Below are 16,249 nucleotides of genomic sequence, written 5' to 3'. Positions count from 1 at the left end.
TCCCAACCCCAACCCCAACCCCAACCCCAACCCCAACCCCAACCCCAACCCCAACCCCAACCCCAACCCCTTCATAATAATATAGCAGTATACAGTATGAAGTTATACAGTTTTCTCATACATCAATACGAAAAAGATAGAACTATTTAAATATTCATGATAATTATTGGAAATCGGAATCTGCAATTTAAATGTCATATCAATCAAAATAAACGAAAGTTAAGACAAAATTGAGTGCATAAAAGAGATCACTTGTGAAGCCTGTCAATAATAATTCGAAAGTACTCAATTTGCATATCGCTTAGTAACTCGGCAAAGAATATCTGAATCGCAGAGTTATGACTGAGATGAGCGAAAAGGGCCGCATTTCATCGATGAAATAAATAAATAAATCGTCAAAGCCGCACTTTCGCAGTCTTAGCCCCAAAATGCCAAAACTGACCCACAATAATAAATCGTTAATGCTAAATTTAAAGTGCATTTCTAAAATTAAATCTCCCTCTAAGCCTAAAGGAGTGACTGAGACTGGTCCGATAATAAAAAAAGGGCATCACCCTAAATAAAAGAATTTGGGGCTAAGAAATAACGATGTAAAGAATTTGTGCGAAGTCAAATACCGAAAAAGCATGAACAAAATCAAAAGCCCATACTCTAAAAAACTGTTGAAGAACGCATCAAAAAAAATGAATCATCAAGGGAGCACCAACCCGACCAACAAGTCTTTGATAAAGAACAAAAAACTACATTTGAAGACAGAGGGCAGCTTCGACTCGACCACATCGGGGTTGTTCTACAGTGAAGTAGATATTATCGGCTTCATCGGGCAAGGCACTTTTGGCCAAGTTTTCAAGGGCAGACTCAAGCAAACAGGGGAAATCGTGGCCATTAAGAGAGTGCTCCAAGACAAAAAGTATAAGAATCGAGAAATATAAATTGTGAATCTTCTGGACAGTCAGTTCATCATGAAGGTGCTCGGAGCCTACGTGACATACGAATAGAACAAAGAGTACCTGAATATCATCATGACCCACTACGACTGCGACCTCTTCTACTACATCAAGCAGCATTAAAAGAAGCCAATGTCGATTTTCGATATTAAGCTCATCACCTACCAAGCCTTTCGGGGGTTGCTCTATATTCACTCGAGAGGAATTTGTCATCGGGATATCAAGCCGCAAAACATGCTGCTAAACGGCAAAAATGCTGTGATATGCGATTTCGGGTCTGCCAAGATCCTCAGAAGCGACGAGCCTAACCTACCCTACATATGCTCTCGATGCTACAGGGCTCCGGAGTTGATATTCGGAGCCACGCACTACACCACCATGATAGACATTTGGTCGATGGGGTGCGTGATCCTGGAAATGATTAACAAAATCCCCTACTTTATCGGCTAGAACAGCGTGGACCACCTGAGCGAAGTGATCAAGGTGATGGGCACTCCGACCAAAAGCCAAGTCATTGACATGAACCCCGAGTATGATCTCAATGACTACAAGTTCCCCAAAATAAAGAAGAAGTAATGGAGTAAAGTACTTTATGCGTTATTGTAGATATTCCCGAATGTGGATCCGCTCCTTATCGATCTAGTCGACCAGATTATGCTGTACTCTCCCAAACAGCGTTTGAATGCTGCTGAGGCACTGTCACATTAGTTCTACGACTAAATTCGATAGAAGGAGAACTGGAGCCAAATCCTCAAGCTAACAGGCATCGAAAACTTCTTCGATTTCTCCGAATGTAATAATTCAGCCACTCAGAATAACTCTAGAACAATTAACACTTGCTGCCCAAACTCATTCCATAATGGCTGTATTGATTTTAATGTGAGCTTTCTATTTTCAGGTACTGACACCCCAGAATTTCTAGAAACACTCGCTATTAGCCTTATCGATATCAATCAATCTTTGGCTCATTTATGTATTGTTAGTGTATCATCGACTCGCATTATTGATTTGATTTTAAAACTATGGTTGGATGGAATTGTTCAATTTATTATGTGTGAACCTACAATTGCCAGGTATACAAATTATTATGTATCTAATTAAAAACATGATTAAGTTGGAATATACGCAGGAAATAGAAGTTTAAATATACAACACTAATAAACGGGATCCTAAAATACCGCCGCATCACAGCTTCATCAAATAATTGGCATTCAACAGAATCCTCCCCTTCGTCTTGATGTTGGAGTTTTACATGCCCTCAACGTAGTCAGTGATATTCTTGTGCGTCCGATAAATCTACGTAGACTCAAACTTACTTTCTTTTTGCAACTCACTAAATTCAGGTCTGTTTACTTTATCATTTTTCTGAGCTCTTCCAAATCGTCGAAAACATGTGGTTCTTTCAAATTGTTCATTAGTTCGGCTTCAGAGAACTCAGGCATCTCTATTCTGCTTAAGGGGGATATGAAATGGTTGGACTCTCTTGATGGTTGACTCACATTAATCTGTGGCCCATTTTTCTATTTGGTAGAGATATTGGCGCCTGTTAGGAATGTCCCATGGTCTTCGTAACTATTTATTTGCACTTACTTCAATGTTTTGCATTGAAATGAGACCCTTTTTACTTCATTTTGTCTGTCATTGTCCTGAGTTAAATAATATTTACCTGTGACATTTGATCAGACTGTTTGATGAACTCCTCTAATGAATCATGCCCATATTTCCTCATATTTATACTGCAATTGCGCCTCACATTTGTCAGTGAGTTGGCATTTGTGGCATTCTGGTGCGTCATCGTGTTTGGCTAGTCGATGTCATTCAGCTTATTGAAGAGATTCTGCGAGAGCGCAGTGATACTATTTGGCAATTTCCTGGCACTGCATTGATTAGCGATTGGTATCCTTTTGTTGCTTTGGGGCGCAATGTTCTGGTTCGATTTGAGCATATACTTCGAGTTCGATGGCAGAAATATAATAGCATGTATTTGATGGAACATATATATGCATCATGTATATATGTATATGTGATTTTATAGAATTAATGAATTATAGAATTTAAAAATTTATAGTATAGACAACTTCCCTCGATTCATGCAGTTAAAGCAGCAGTAATGAATAAGCACACTATCTGCCATACATATATCGAGATGAGAGCCAGCAAGCAGTCTTCCACAATCAACAGACACTATATATATTTCATAAAAAGAATGATATTCATACTCTAAAGAATGAATTATGTTACATTACTAAATAAATAGTTGGTATAATTTAGTATCATATCGAGCCTATAAAAATCAACTTGCCAAAACATGCGAAAAATAATATAAAGATGCAGGTGTCGAGCCAAAGCTATACATTGCAAAGGTATTTTCATACTGACTCTACTATTAGGATTTTATTTATATCTACGGCCATGGATTTGAGCAGTATCGAATAATATAATATCGAATTTATTCGAATATGAAGCAAGAGGAGGAGTGGCTTCAATATTGCGCTGATAGCATAAACCGAGGGGGCGCAGACTCCAAGAAGATACAGGACTATGTGTATCGGTTCTCCGACCAAATTGGCAAAGGTAACTTCGCAAGGGTCTTCAAAGGATATCACAAGATTACAAGTATTTCATCCTATATTCAGAGCAGTAAGTTGCCATCAAAATCATCTAACTCCAATCCCTCACCTTCCAGCGCCTCAAGGAGCTGCTCAACAGTGAAACAGCCATTCTAAAAATGCTCAACCACCCTAACATCATCAGTTGTATTTAAGTACTATCATCCCTGCGTCACTGCTACATCATAACAGAGCTCTGTCATGGCGGGGATCTCGAGACCAAACTCAAAAGACATGGGCGCTTCTAAGAGCACGAGCTCTAACAGATTGCAGTCGATATTTATGAGGGGCTGCAGTATCTATCGTCAAAGAATATAATCCATCGCGATATTAAAGCATCTAATATATTCATCGACTGCGATTCGTATAAGATTGCTGACTTTGGGTTCGCGCAAGTTTCTAAGTAACTGCCTCATAATTTAGAAAATAGTTTCAAGATATCAGTGTCGGATCGCCAACCTATATGTCCCCTGAGGGCTTCATTCATAACATATACGGCCCCAAGACCGATGTCTGGGCATTTGGGGTCATGCTGTTCGAGCTTATTGAAGGCCACACTCCTTGCTCTTAAATACAATCCCAAGTGTAGCTCAGGAGTGGCTTGATGAACCAAATTGACAAATCGGCATTCAAAGCCCACATTTCTGATAGCTTGAAAGAGCTTGTAATTAAATGCCTCACAGTCGATCCCAAATAGAGAGCCTCCGTACTGGACCTAGGCAAAGATTAATGGATCAGAAAGGCCAGCATATTGCGCAAGGAATCGAACAAAACACATAACAAAGGAGAATCTTTTTAACTCAACAATAAAGATTAGAAGTTTCATAAACTTTTTAATGCTCTGCCAATTCAAACAGCCAGCCAATACTCTACCAATGTATCAAGGTTTGAAATGAGTGCTAATTGCACTTCGAATTTTCGAAACTTCATTGATAACTAACCCTTTAATGAGAAAAAATAAAACCTCCGAAGCAATAGTATCTTAAAGACACAGTATACAGTGGATATAAAGAGTGAAGCACTCCCTCTGCAGATCAAATAAACCAACAATTGTCTGGATCTACTGTATCCGCCGAAGATATCATAGAAGATGAAATAATGCATAAAGGTAATCGAAAAAAGCAGGTCAAATTCTCTATTTGATTATGAGAATAACACCATCCCAGCTCTTAGTGCCCATCAAGCCTATTCTACTTACGAATCCCATAAAAACTAAGACTATATCATCAACAACAGTTATAAAATAATTAACAAAAATGCGTACAAGTTAAATACAAACAACAACTAAAACAATAATATCGATCCTACAAAAACACTCTCCTTTAGAAACAGATTTCTTTCGCTCACTAAAAATGCAAACAAAAATTATAAAAAAGGGGAATATTCGATTAAAAGAGACGACGATCGAGCGGCACTCAATATGGCAAATATCAAATAGGGATGCGATCTTCAGTTTAACCAAAATAGATCGCCGATGCTGAAAGATGATTTTAATGAGAATAACAAACAAAATAATTCTATAAACAAAAGTATAAAAGGTGTTATAAATAATAGAAGCCAAAACCATAATTTGACTTCATTTAAAACTGAATCGAGGAAACCATAAAACTAAATGAGGATAAATGCTAAAAATCCCTGCATTGAATAAATCGAAAATCGAAATTAGCGAAGCAAAAATTCCATACAGTTTCAATGTAAAGCTGATATTCTTATCACCCAATTGCATAAAAACCAGAAAAACGATCCTATTCAACCAGAAATGTTCGAAGGACAGCTGAAGTTCAGTGATTGCATCGGGCTGATCCACTACTGCCGACTCTGCTCTAAACTGAGTTCTCTTTTGGACCCCACCAGGGACGAGCAGGCCAGGAAGTTCTTTACCGACTGGAGCGTCCTTCTCTTGACAGAAGTTAACAGCAAAATAAGGGTAAAAGATATTATTTACAGTCTTTAAGCTCCTTCAATGAGTAATCCAAATGTGAATACAACTCCTACGCCGTAAAGGCAACAGAAACTGAAGGATGTTGCCGAGGAGTATCTTAAAAAATATACGGACGCTTCATCCTCTCTGAGAAGAACAGATATTAGTGCGAAATAAGCTCACAACTTTGCAAATGACTTATTTATGCGGAAAATGTACTCTCTAAAGATTAAAATTAAGGAAAGTAATGTGCTAGATTGCGCTTGTTTTGCATATCTGTCGCTGCTGTAAAAGTAAACAAGGGCTCTCATGTAATTCAGCCTTAAAGTCAGAGATAGCTTCGATGGGAAAGCAATTTAAAAGTTATTGAAAATGAAGATCCATGATTTTGACAACAAAAATATTAAAGAAATCTTCCGAGGTTAAGTATGATAGTTTTATTCGTTTTGATTTGCAATTATTAATCAGGTTCCATTTTAATAGATTTAGTCAAATTCAATCATTTGAGTTTGCTATGTTATGTGGTGATCTGTAGTTTGTTGATTTGTTATTGTAGGATAAATAATCTCGAGTCAAATTCACTCCTTAATTCAGGGAATTAGTGCATTAATTTCGCGCATAAAGGACTTCAGTTAATTTTAATTTTGCTGAATATGAATAAGCATGCAAATACACTATATAGATTCTAATTAACAAATATATAATAAAGAAATACACGCACGAAGACGAGTATGCCTTCATAGAATATTTAAAATTCTGACATTCAACTATTGAAGTGGTTCGGCCTCGGGGCCTGCGCGTATGCTGCGGGGCATCTATTACACTCGCAATTTGCACGATTATTTCCTAAGTCGATTAGTCAGAAGTCGATTAGTCAGAATGAGACACCCAATAAAATAAAATTATAGAGGACTCAGCCCAGGAACTAGTACTCCTTGTTCTATTTCGATAAAATGCTGTAAGTCGAGTTAATATAATAATAGCTGGGAGACCCTGACCAGATTTCGCTTGACCAAGTCTATCAGCATTCCCCAGCAATTGCGCTCGATGAGTATCTAAAATACACCAAATAGATCAGGCAAAGTAGCATCTTTCTTTAAGTTAGGAAGGAGGATTGTGAGGAAGACAAACGAGGACCAGTATATCAGCATTGTGCTGAACTATTAAAGTGACATTGAAGATTTGCTCGGCAGAAGCAGGCTGTAGTTGGCTGAGTTCCTGAAGATCAATCCTGACGATTTCATCAAAATGGAGAAAACATATGACGGCGAAGATCTCAGGGAATTAAATTCTCAGGCTGCGCAAAGGCTAAAGAGATCCCTCATCACAAAAAAAAAGGCAAAGCTGATGAGGAAAGAACTGCTGCTCAAAATATTATAGGACTAAATCGGCTTTGTTAGAACCAAAATGTATGAGCGCTTGCATCAGAACCTAATCAAAGTATTCAACTCTGATATTATAGGAAGTCAGCATTGGGCAGGATAAGATTCTCAAGGTCGTTGAGGCCCTCCTCGAAGACATCATTTACGAGAAGTACGGATACTAGTGGGAAGATATTGAAAGAGCAATTGAAGAGTTCAACTTGCAGTCGAGCAAGACTGTCTCCGAAAGAAACAAGTATATAAAAATGATGGAGGCAGATGTTGGAGAATTCAATTACTAAAGTCTTGAGAGCCTTGAGAACTCATTCTATGACGAAATGCATTTAAGTTTACCAGAAACCAGACAATCGGGTAATTCGACTCTCTCTATAGAAAGCTAATGATATAAATTTCAGTAATAATTCGGATAGCATCCAAATCACTCTCTTTGACAAAGAGTTTTATAAATTGTTTCTCAGAAGTCGATTTGTTTGCTGGGACTTTCATATTTTTAAGTGAATCGGATCACCGGCTTATTATCGTGGTTAGTAGCTTTCCTGCAGTTTTATTCAGCCTCAATAGCTAGGCAAGACAAAATATAATAATTTACAAACTGAAATGCAATCTTAAAACGAAGAAGAGGGCCGAGAGTTCTGTGAAGGCAGATGGCGGATGGATGAGCATCTGAAGTTCCTGCAAGGTAGCAGTCCTCTTTATTTTAGGAATGATAGCTCACGGCAAAGATTGGAAAATTATAGAAACTATTGTGAAAACTAGGAATAGCTCTCAAGCTCGATCTCATGCCCAAAAATACTTTGCTAAGCTGGCGAAGGCCAATAAGTAAAGAAAAAAGGCGAAAAATAAGGATTTTGATAAGCCGACTGATCTCGAAGAGGAGATACTACTAAACTTTAAGTAGTCCGACATGACGGCCAACACGCCCATTGAAATCCGAAGTGTGGTTACCCGAGACTGGGAAACACAAACGAAGGGAAGGGCAGTAGAGAAGGAGCATAAAACGAAGAAAATCAATGACGAATGCTAATAAAAAAACAGCTGCAATGAAGTTCTTCGCACTGAGGCCCTCTAAAACATTACTGGCTAGTTCTCGTGGCTATAGAACTATGAAAGCGACTCTAACACCGAATCATTTTTCATGAAAGTTCTGTAATCATTTCTTTATGCAGAAAAAACAACAAAGAACACTTTCTTGCTGGCCAGCCCTTCTAAGATCTTGTTGAGGACTTCTCGGGTAAGACGACCTCGAAAAAATAATAGAAACGACTGATCACTATGTTGGGGCCAATGATGCAGCATCACTTGTAGCCGAAGGAGGATGTGAGAGAGTAAAGGAGGAACTTATTTGGGCTGCCGAACGAAGAGCAGAATTCTACCAAATTGCAGGCAACTCTCTATAGCTTACACAGAAAAATGGCGTGAGCTCAACCTTAAATTTGATGCAATTTTATAACTATTTTGTATAACTCATAACTTTATCGTATTATATTATTAACATGCTGCCCAGGGAATAAAAAATTTCCTCCAATAAGCTCATCAGTCGGCTTTACAAACAAAGCAAGACCAAGCCTACAGGATTCAAGCAGGAGCCCCATAATGAAAGTCTTTCGAATATTAGGCAGCCTTCTGACCAAAAGTACCTCGTGCCTCGTATTACGAAATAAAAGCTCAAACCAATTGATTTGGAATCAAAATCTCGCAACCGAATCTTCAGCAATCATCTACACACCGAATTTAAGCATCTGAACAGCTCCAGGAATATCTTAGATAACTCAAGGACTATAAGAGCAAATTCTCCTAAGGGACTGACGAAAGCTCGAAGCAAAATATATTCAAATTTGGATGAGAGCATTTTGCTGGATCGATAAATTGAAAGGAGCGAAACTAAAATAAAAGACAAGGAAGATATATCACCTGAAAAGCAAACTCACTTAACTCCCAATGATTTCATGTAGATTCTTAAGTAAACATTGAATTATCGGTAGGATCGATCGAGAAATGTCGGATGAGTTTTGCTATATGAACCGCAATGAAGGCCCTTACGACTGGCAGATCGTCGAATTCGAAAAAAGAAACCCGCATTAGTATATGGTCATCTCTAAAAGAGGGCTCACAAAATACTATCATAAGGATGTGGAATTCATCAATTTTTAGCATTTCCTCTCGGAACAAAAAATATACAACCGCCTTCAATAAATCTATTATTTCAAAATATACAAAAAGTACAAATACTTTCAGTTATGGAAAAAGCTAACAAGCGCCAATGTTTTCAAATAGAGAAACAAATAGTTCGGAGATCGGACACTGCTCAATGATACCTACTTGAAGTAGCTGCTGCTAGATATCAAACTCATGTGCCGAAAAATGTAGCAGATCGAAACCTTTTACTCCCAAACCTTGAGCCCGGTGAGAGTCGAAGAATTTCGACTGTACTCGGAAAAGTAAAGAGAAAAGACTCTAGCTATTATTCACAAAATCGAGTAAGCTATTTTGAAAGTACTTATTGAAAAGTCTTAAACCAGCATGGAAGTCTTCATGAAGAAGATGAGAATATCTCGAGACAACAAGAAGATTGGCGAAAAAAAAATACCCCTTCTCATTGGCGATGAAAGTGGCAAGGACATGCCATACACAGAATCTGCCACATTGAGGACCCACCAAATGAAAATCAGAAACTTTTTAAAGGTCGTCGATTATATGGTAATTCACGCCAAAACAGATCTCGTTATCAACATGATCGATCGGATTCAGAAGACTATTCACTAGATTCATGAATTCTATGACCAGGATAAAAAAGGTTTTGGGAGCGTCTCCTGGATCTATGTTTAAGCGTATGAAGAGTAAGGTGTCATCAAATTCACCCCTGAAAAATAAACATTCAAGGAGTAAATCGAGGAGGTTGTCTATGGAACCCTTTCGTCGATTTGTGATGAGCATTTCCAGTATTTGCATTTGGAGCAATTTGGAGAGTATTGGGAGTGCAGCATATAAGCGGAGAAGACGGATGAACACATCGAGTTGAAGAGTATCATTAGCATCAACCCTTAATTCAACAACAAAGTCGCATCATTTAAATTCGAAGTCCGGAGCAGTTTCCAAAAGGTTGAAAAGTATGCCTAAATATTCAAACAATCACTCGATTTCTTGTCCTATGTAACAGAAATTGAGCAAATCGACCACAGTGATAAAGACACCGAATTTTTCAAGGCGATACTGTATCGTTGCAAGTCTGAAATGCTGGCGATCGAGTAAATAGAGGCTTAAAAATAAATCGGCATTATTATGCTTAAATGCGCCGAGTATAAGAAAAAAGTGCAAAAGAGATGTGAAGCACTCTCGAACAGTCTACATCAAACCATTCCTGAGTTAATTCTATCTAGGGCCAAGGACATCTTGGCCCAGATCAAGTAAAACTATGATAAAATCGTGTTGAGTCCTTTAACAGTGAGGGACTATATTTAATTCATGAAAGATGTTCAGGTAGTGCTTCAATTTGTCTAAAGAATCAGCCCCCAAATCATGGACAACTCCGATCTACTCTCCATGACTGATTTATATTCTATCAAGGTCATCGAAACCACCAAGACTGTTTTAGGGGAGTCGAATGGGCAAATGATTGGCTTGAAAAGGAGATTATAGTAGATTGAGAAAGCGGCCACAGATTCAGCTGATCGATTCAAAAAGTAGATATAAAAACTAGTCCCAACTTTTGACGAGAGAATTAAATCTCATAATGAAAAGCTACAGGCACTCTAAATATTCAAGAATACCCTAGAAACTTAGAAAAAGATCCTTTCTATAAAGCAGCTCGGGTAATCCCTCGTCGCCATCATTGAAGATAAGATAGAGCTCCAAAAGTTTCAAGCCGAATTAGCACTCCCCGTTACTGAGTTTGAAGGAGTAGATAAGCATGAGAAATACTTCAGGAACGTCGAGCTTTTATGGGATTAAAAGAAACTTTGGAAATAATTTTATGAAAAATGCTTTGAAAAGTAGCTGTGCCGATTAGATTTCGAGGCCTCGCGAAGATATTTAGAGGTGCTGAATAAAAAGCTGTTGGCAATTCAAAGATAGCTCGATCCGAATTAAGTTGTCCAGGACCTTAAAAATAAATTCGATGCATTCAAACCACTATACTTTGCTTCTGAAGCATTGATGTCGCCCCTGCTCAAGCCAAAACACTTTCAATAAATTAGAGATCTGATTGCACATAAATTTAAAGGAAAATCCCTTCCTATCTCAATTGAGCAGCTTGAAACTTTATTCTAAGATATGACAAACTCGTTTTATTCGCTGAAATACTTGAAGACACTATAATTGGATGAGCTGGAGACCGAAATTGTGAGCATATCGGTCCAGGCTGCGAAGGAAGAGTAGCTGACCTAAATGATAAGCAAAGTCGAAACTATTTGGAAGAATCTCACCCTCGTGACAACTCCTTACAAGGAAGGAAAGGATATCATCTTGGGGAACAATGACGAGCTCATCACCAAAATTGACGATAACCTCTTAGCAGTAAACAATATTCTCGGCTCCAAGTATGTCGCGCCGATCCGCCCAAGAGTCGAAGTCCAATCGAAGATGCTCAGGTATATGCAAGACTTGATCGACTAGTGGTACGCCCACCAAAAGAACTGGATATATCTTGAACCGATTTTGAAATCTCCATTCGCCATGAAGAACCTGCCCAAAGAGACCTCAATGTTCAACCAAATCGACTCAAAGTGGAAGTATTTAATGAAGACTGCTAAAGACTCCGCTAACATTAAGCGATATGCTGACTAAATAACTTCCCACTATACTCTGAAGCTATTGCGGGGAAATAATTAGGTATTTGACATCGTCCAGAAAACTTTGTAGAATTTCTTAGAGAAGAAGAGAGACATTTTCCAACGTTTTTACTTCCTATCAAATGATGAGCTTTTATAAATTCTGTCGACAGTCAAAGATTACGCACAGATCGAACCACATCTCAAGAAGGTGTTTTAGAATTTTGTAAAGATAGCGTTCGACGAAAAGGGGATCCCAGACTAAATGATCAGTCTTTAGGGAGAACGAGTGACCCTGAAGAATTGCATATTCCGGGGCGAAGTTGAGGAGTGGTTTAAATCTGCGTAAGAATCCATGAAAGGCACCATCAAATCGATAATTCGCAGCAGTCTCCAGAAATTCACAGAAATGAATAGGAAAGATTGGGTAAAAGCATACCCAAGCCAGGTTGTCTTAGTTGTCGATTGCATCATGTGGACGAACATTACATAGAGCTATTTGGAGGACCTCGATGAGAATGATATAGGCCAATGGTACCAGGCCAACATCTCGCAACTGACTGAGCTAGTGGAGGAGATACGTAGAGATGACATTGACTTATTGCTGAGAAAGAAGCTCGTCGCCCTCATCACGCAGGATGTGCATTATCGGGATATCGTTGAAAATTTACAGAACTGTGAAGGTCTAAACGATTTTAAGTGGCTCCAGCAGTTGCGGTTTTATAATCTGAGTGAAGCTGTTTTTGCAAGGCAAGTGCAATGTGAGCTCTACTATGGGTACGAATATTTGGGAGCCACTACGCGCCTCGTCATCACGCCCCTGACAGATCGATGCTGGATGACCATCACTGGTGCCCTGCACATAAAATTAGGTGCCAATCCTGCGGGTCCAGCTGGCACAGGCAAGACCTAATCCTGTAAGGACTTGGCCAAATCATTGGCGAGATATTGCATAGTCTTCAATTGCTCCGACCAAATAAATGCACATATGATGTAAAAATTGTTTTCCGGGTTGGCGTTTACTGGTTCTTGGACTTGCCTGGATTAATTCAACAGAATTGATATTGAAGTGCTCTCGGTCATTTCTCAGCAAGTCTTGACAATCAGAGAAGCCCTCTTGCTCGGAAAACTCAATAAGGAGCTTGTGCTCGGCGGGAAGACGATTGCATTGAACCATGATTTGGGGATATTCATTACGATGAACCCGGGTTATGCGGGGAGGACGGAACTGCCTGATAATCTGAAGACTCTCTTTCGACCTGTTGCCATGATGGTGCCTGACTACACCCTGATTGCTGAAATCATGCTCTTCTCGGAAGGCTTTTCCTCCGCGAAAGAACTGTCCAAAAAAATGACTAAGCTCTATAAGCTCTCATCAGAGCAGCTTTCCCAGCAAGACCATTACGATTTCGGAATGAGAGCAGTGAAGAGTGTGCTCGTAATGGCAGGGACTCTAAAGCGAGCAGAACCAGACATCGATGAGGACATTATTCTGATCAGAGCCATGCAAGACTCCAATATCCCCAAATTTTTATCCTATGATATCCCACTGTTCAATGGGATTATTAAGGATTTGTTCCCTGAGTGCATCATCCCAAAGCGGGACCAAACCCAGATTATCAACAAGATCAAGGGCAAGTGTGTCTCATACAACCTGGTGCCCACCGATAATTTTATTATCAAAAACTTGCAGCTTAGCGAGACATTGAAGGTGAGGTTCGGGGTCATGCTCGTTGGTCCTCCCATGGGATCCAAAACCTCCATTCTGCGCACTTTGCTTGACGCACTGCCAATTTATATTAATCCGAAGTCCGTCTCATTAGCAGAGCTCTATGGAAACTTTGATCCGGTTACCCAAACTTGGACCGATGGACTTGCAGCCAAACTGCTCAGAAATGCTGCAACTACACACGAATTTGTTTTATTTGATGGCCCAGTCGATGCTGTGTGGGTTTAAAATTTAAATACAGTCCTTGATGACTCGATGATGCTCTGTCTGTCAAACGGGTAGAGGATAAAGCTGAGTGCGAAAATGCGAATTTTGTTTGAAGTAAATGATCTCAACCAGGCCTCGCCGGCAACAGTGAGCCGATGCGGGATGGTATGGGTTTCTGAGGAGGTTGTCGAGTGGGAAGACATAGTATAAAGTTTCTTCCTTGAACACAGAATAGTTGCTGCTTCGAATAAGCAGGAGTATCTGATTCAACTCATTAAGAACAGCTTCAAGAAGGGCTACGCGTATGTCAGAAAATTTTGCCAAGAGATAATTAAACTGAACAGCAACACACTGGTTCACTCCTATTGCAAGTTCATCAAAAATAATATGTCGCTCATCCCTGAATCTTCTCTCGAGTCCGAGCATTGGAAAAAAGCCCTTGAGAAACTGTGCGTATACTCCTATATTTGGACAATTGGGGCAAATCTCTCGTAAGACAGTAAGTCAAGGCTGGATAAGAGCTTGTCAGAGTGCTTCAGCCCGGATAGTCTGAAAAGCCCAGCATCTAACTTTACATTGGTCTTTTAGAATAAGCCAGAAGGAGAGTGGGTGAGCTGGAACTCAATAATGCCGGAATTTTAATTTCCCTAAGGTTTATCCTTCTCGTAAATTTTTGTGCCAACCAAAGAGACTTGCTGCTATACGACGATAGTGGAGACTTTTATTGACAAAATGGATCCCATTTTTTTAACTGCTCCAACAGGGACTGGAAAATCATCCATTATTGCTCAAATATTAAGAAGAAGCGAGAATGCTTCGCTGCTATTCACTTTTACTGCTCAGACTTCTCCGTCTGTGGCACAGATCCAATTGTAGTCGAAACTGCAGACCCAAAGAAAAGCTGGCTGCATTACGCTCATTCCTCCTCCAGGCAAAAAGTTTATCTATTTTATTGACGATATCAACATGCCAGCAGTCGAGGAATACGGGGCCCAGCCTCCAATTTAAATGCTTCGCCTTTTATTAGGCCGTCAAGGAGTCTGGGATAGAAAGCATCTGATATTCAAATAGGTAGAAGGGGTTTAAATGATTATAGCAGGAACGTACGGTCGGTCGGATCTACCTCCTCGGTTCGTCAGATTCTTTAACACAATATATATTCCGGATTTGGAAGAGGAATCGCTCGTCATCATTTTTTCCGAGATTACTCGCGGAGTGTTCAGGAACTATAAAATCCAACATGAAGTCCTTGAGCTCATCGAGAACAAATCGATTGTTAATTCAACTCTGCAGCTCTACACTGACATCAAAAGAAAGTTGCGCCCCACTCCTGAAAAGTCTCACTATCTCTTCAATTTAAGAGATGTCTCTAAAGTAATTCAAGGCTTAGCAATCATCAAACCATCGGCGCTCTCCAGCCCGTAGGCTCTCATACGGCTTTGGGTACACTAATTTCAAAGAGTCTTCGAGGACAGGCTCATAAACAACGAAGACCGAGAGTTCATCAGATAAGAAATCGGCAAAAAAGTAACAGTGTCTCTGAAATCATCACTGACGATTGAAACGCTATTCAGTGAGGCTTTAGTGTTTGGTCACTTCCTCAAAAAGGGCGTCGATCGCAAGCAAATGGCATACGAGGAATCGAGAGACATAAACAAATTAATCAAAATTATTGGCTAGTGCATGCAGGACGAGACGAAAATGAACTTAGTGCTCTTCACGGATGCTGTTATGCATGTTTCGAGGGTTGCTCGCAGCTTTATCTTTGAAAAGGGACATATAGTGCTGGTCGGGCTCAGCGGATCTGGCAAAAAATCGTGCATTTCATTAGGGTCAGTCTTAGCTCAGGCCTCGATCTCAATGATAGAAATCCGTAAGAACTATGGCCGAAACGAGTTCAGGGAAGACCTGTACAGTATTATGAAGAAAGCAGCCTTTTAAAATTAGCAGGTTGCTTTCATCTTCCCTGAAAACCACATGATCCATGACTCATTCCTCGAAGACATCAACAACCTGCTGAGCAGCGGCGAGGTTCCTTGCATGCTCACGAAGTAAAATAACTAATAAATTACCCAAACTATGGGATATGAACAATTCCTGAAGAGAGTCCTGAGCAACCTGCATGTTTGTCTTACTTTATCACCGATTGGCCAACAGTTCAGGTCGAAAATTCGAAACTTTCCGAGTCTGGTAAACTGCTGCTTGATCGATTGGGTAGACAAATGGCCAGAGTAAGCTCTGATGAGTGTAGCCAAAATGCTACTCCATGAAAAGTCAGTCGTCAATGCTTGCGTGTAGACACATAAACAAGTCTAAGCAATGTCGAATTAGTTTTTATTGGCGACAAAGAGAAAAGTTTACATCACCCCTAAAAACTACATATAACTTTTGAATAGCTTCAACTACTTTTTGAATCAACAGAAAAACAAAGTGGACTCTTCAATTTCCAAGCTATCGAATGGTGTCAGTAAGCTCGAAGAAACCAATAAGATCATTGAAGAGCTGAAAATAAAACTCACAGACATGAAGCCAATCCTCGAGAAGAAAACAGTCGAACAAGAAACTTTGCTGATCAAATTAAAAGTTGATCGGAAGTAAGCGAGTGCAGCCAAAGTTATTGTTGAAGAAGAATAGAAGATAATTGCATAAAAGACAGAAAAGGCGCTATTGTAGAAGAAATAAGCAGAT

At 39.5% G+C, this 16,249-nt stretch overlaps 1 protein-coding gene across 1 annotated transcript; it reads left to right on the top strand.

Moving 5' to 3' along the window:
- The first annotated feature begins 11,242 nt into the window (after nt 1-11,242).
- Nucleotides 11,243-14,986, top strand: LOC148298802 (dynein axonemal heavy chain 12-like). The gene is made up of 3 exons (XM_088276637.1): nt 11,243-11,445; nt 12,682-13,474; nt 14,855-14,986. The coding sequence occupies exons 1-3, from the start codon at nt 11,243-11,245 to the stop codon at nt 14,984-14,986; spliced, it is 1,128 nt and encodes a 375-aa protein (XP_088132763.1).
- The last annotated feature ends 1,263 nt before the right edge of the window (nt 14,987-16,249 follow it).

The sequence above is a fragment of the Brachycentrus maculatus genome, unplaced genomic scaffold (assembly GCF_059751285.1).
Source record: "Brachycentrus maculatus isolate JH-2025_06_01 unplaced genomic scaffold, ASM5975128v1 h1tg001591l, whole genome shotgun sequence".
Classification (NCBI taxonomy): Eukaryota; Metazoa; Arthropoda; class Insecta; order Trichoptera; family Brachycentridae; genus Brachycentrus; species Brachycentrus maculatus.
Note: the sequence above shows the minus strand (reverse complement) of the source record. Positions and strands in the feature narration are given on the sequence as shown.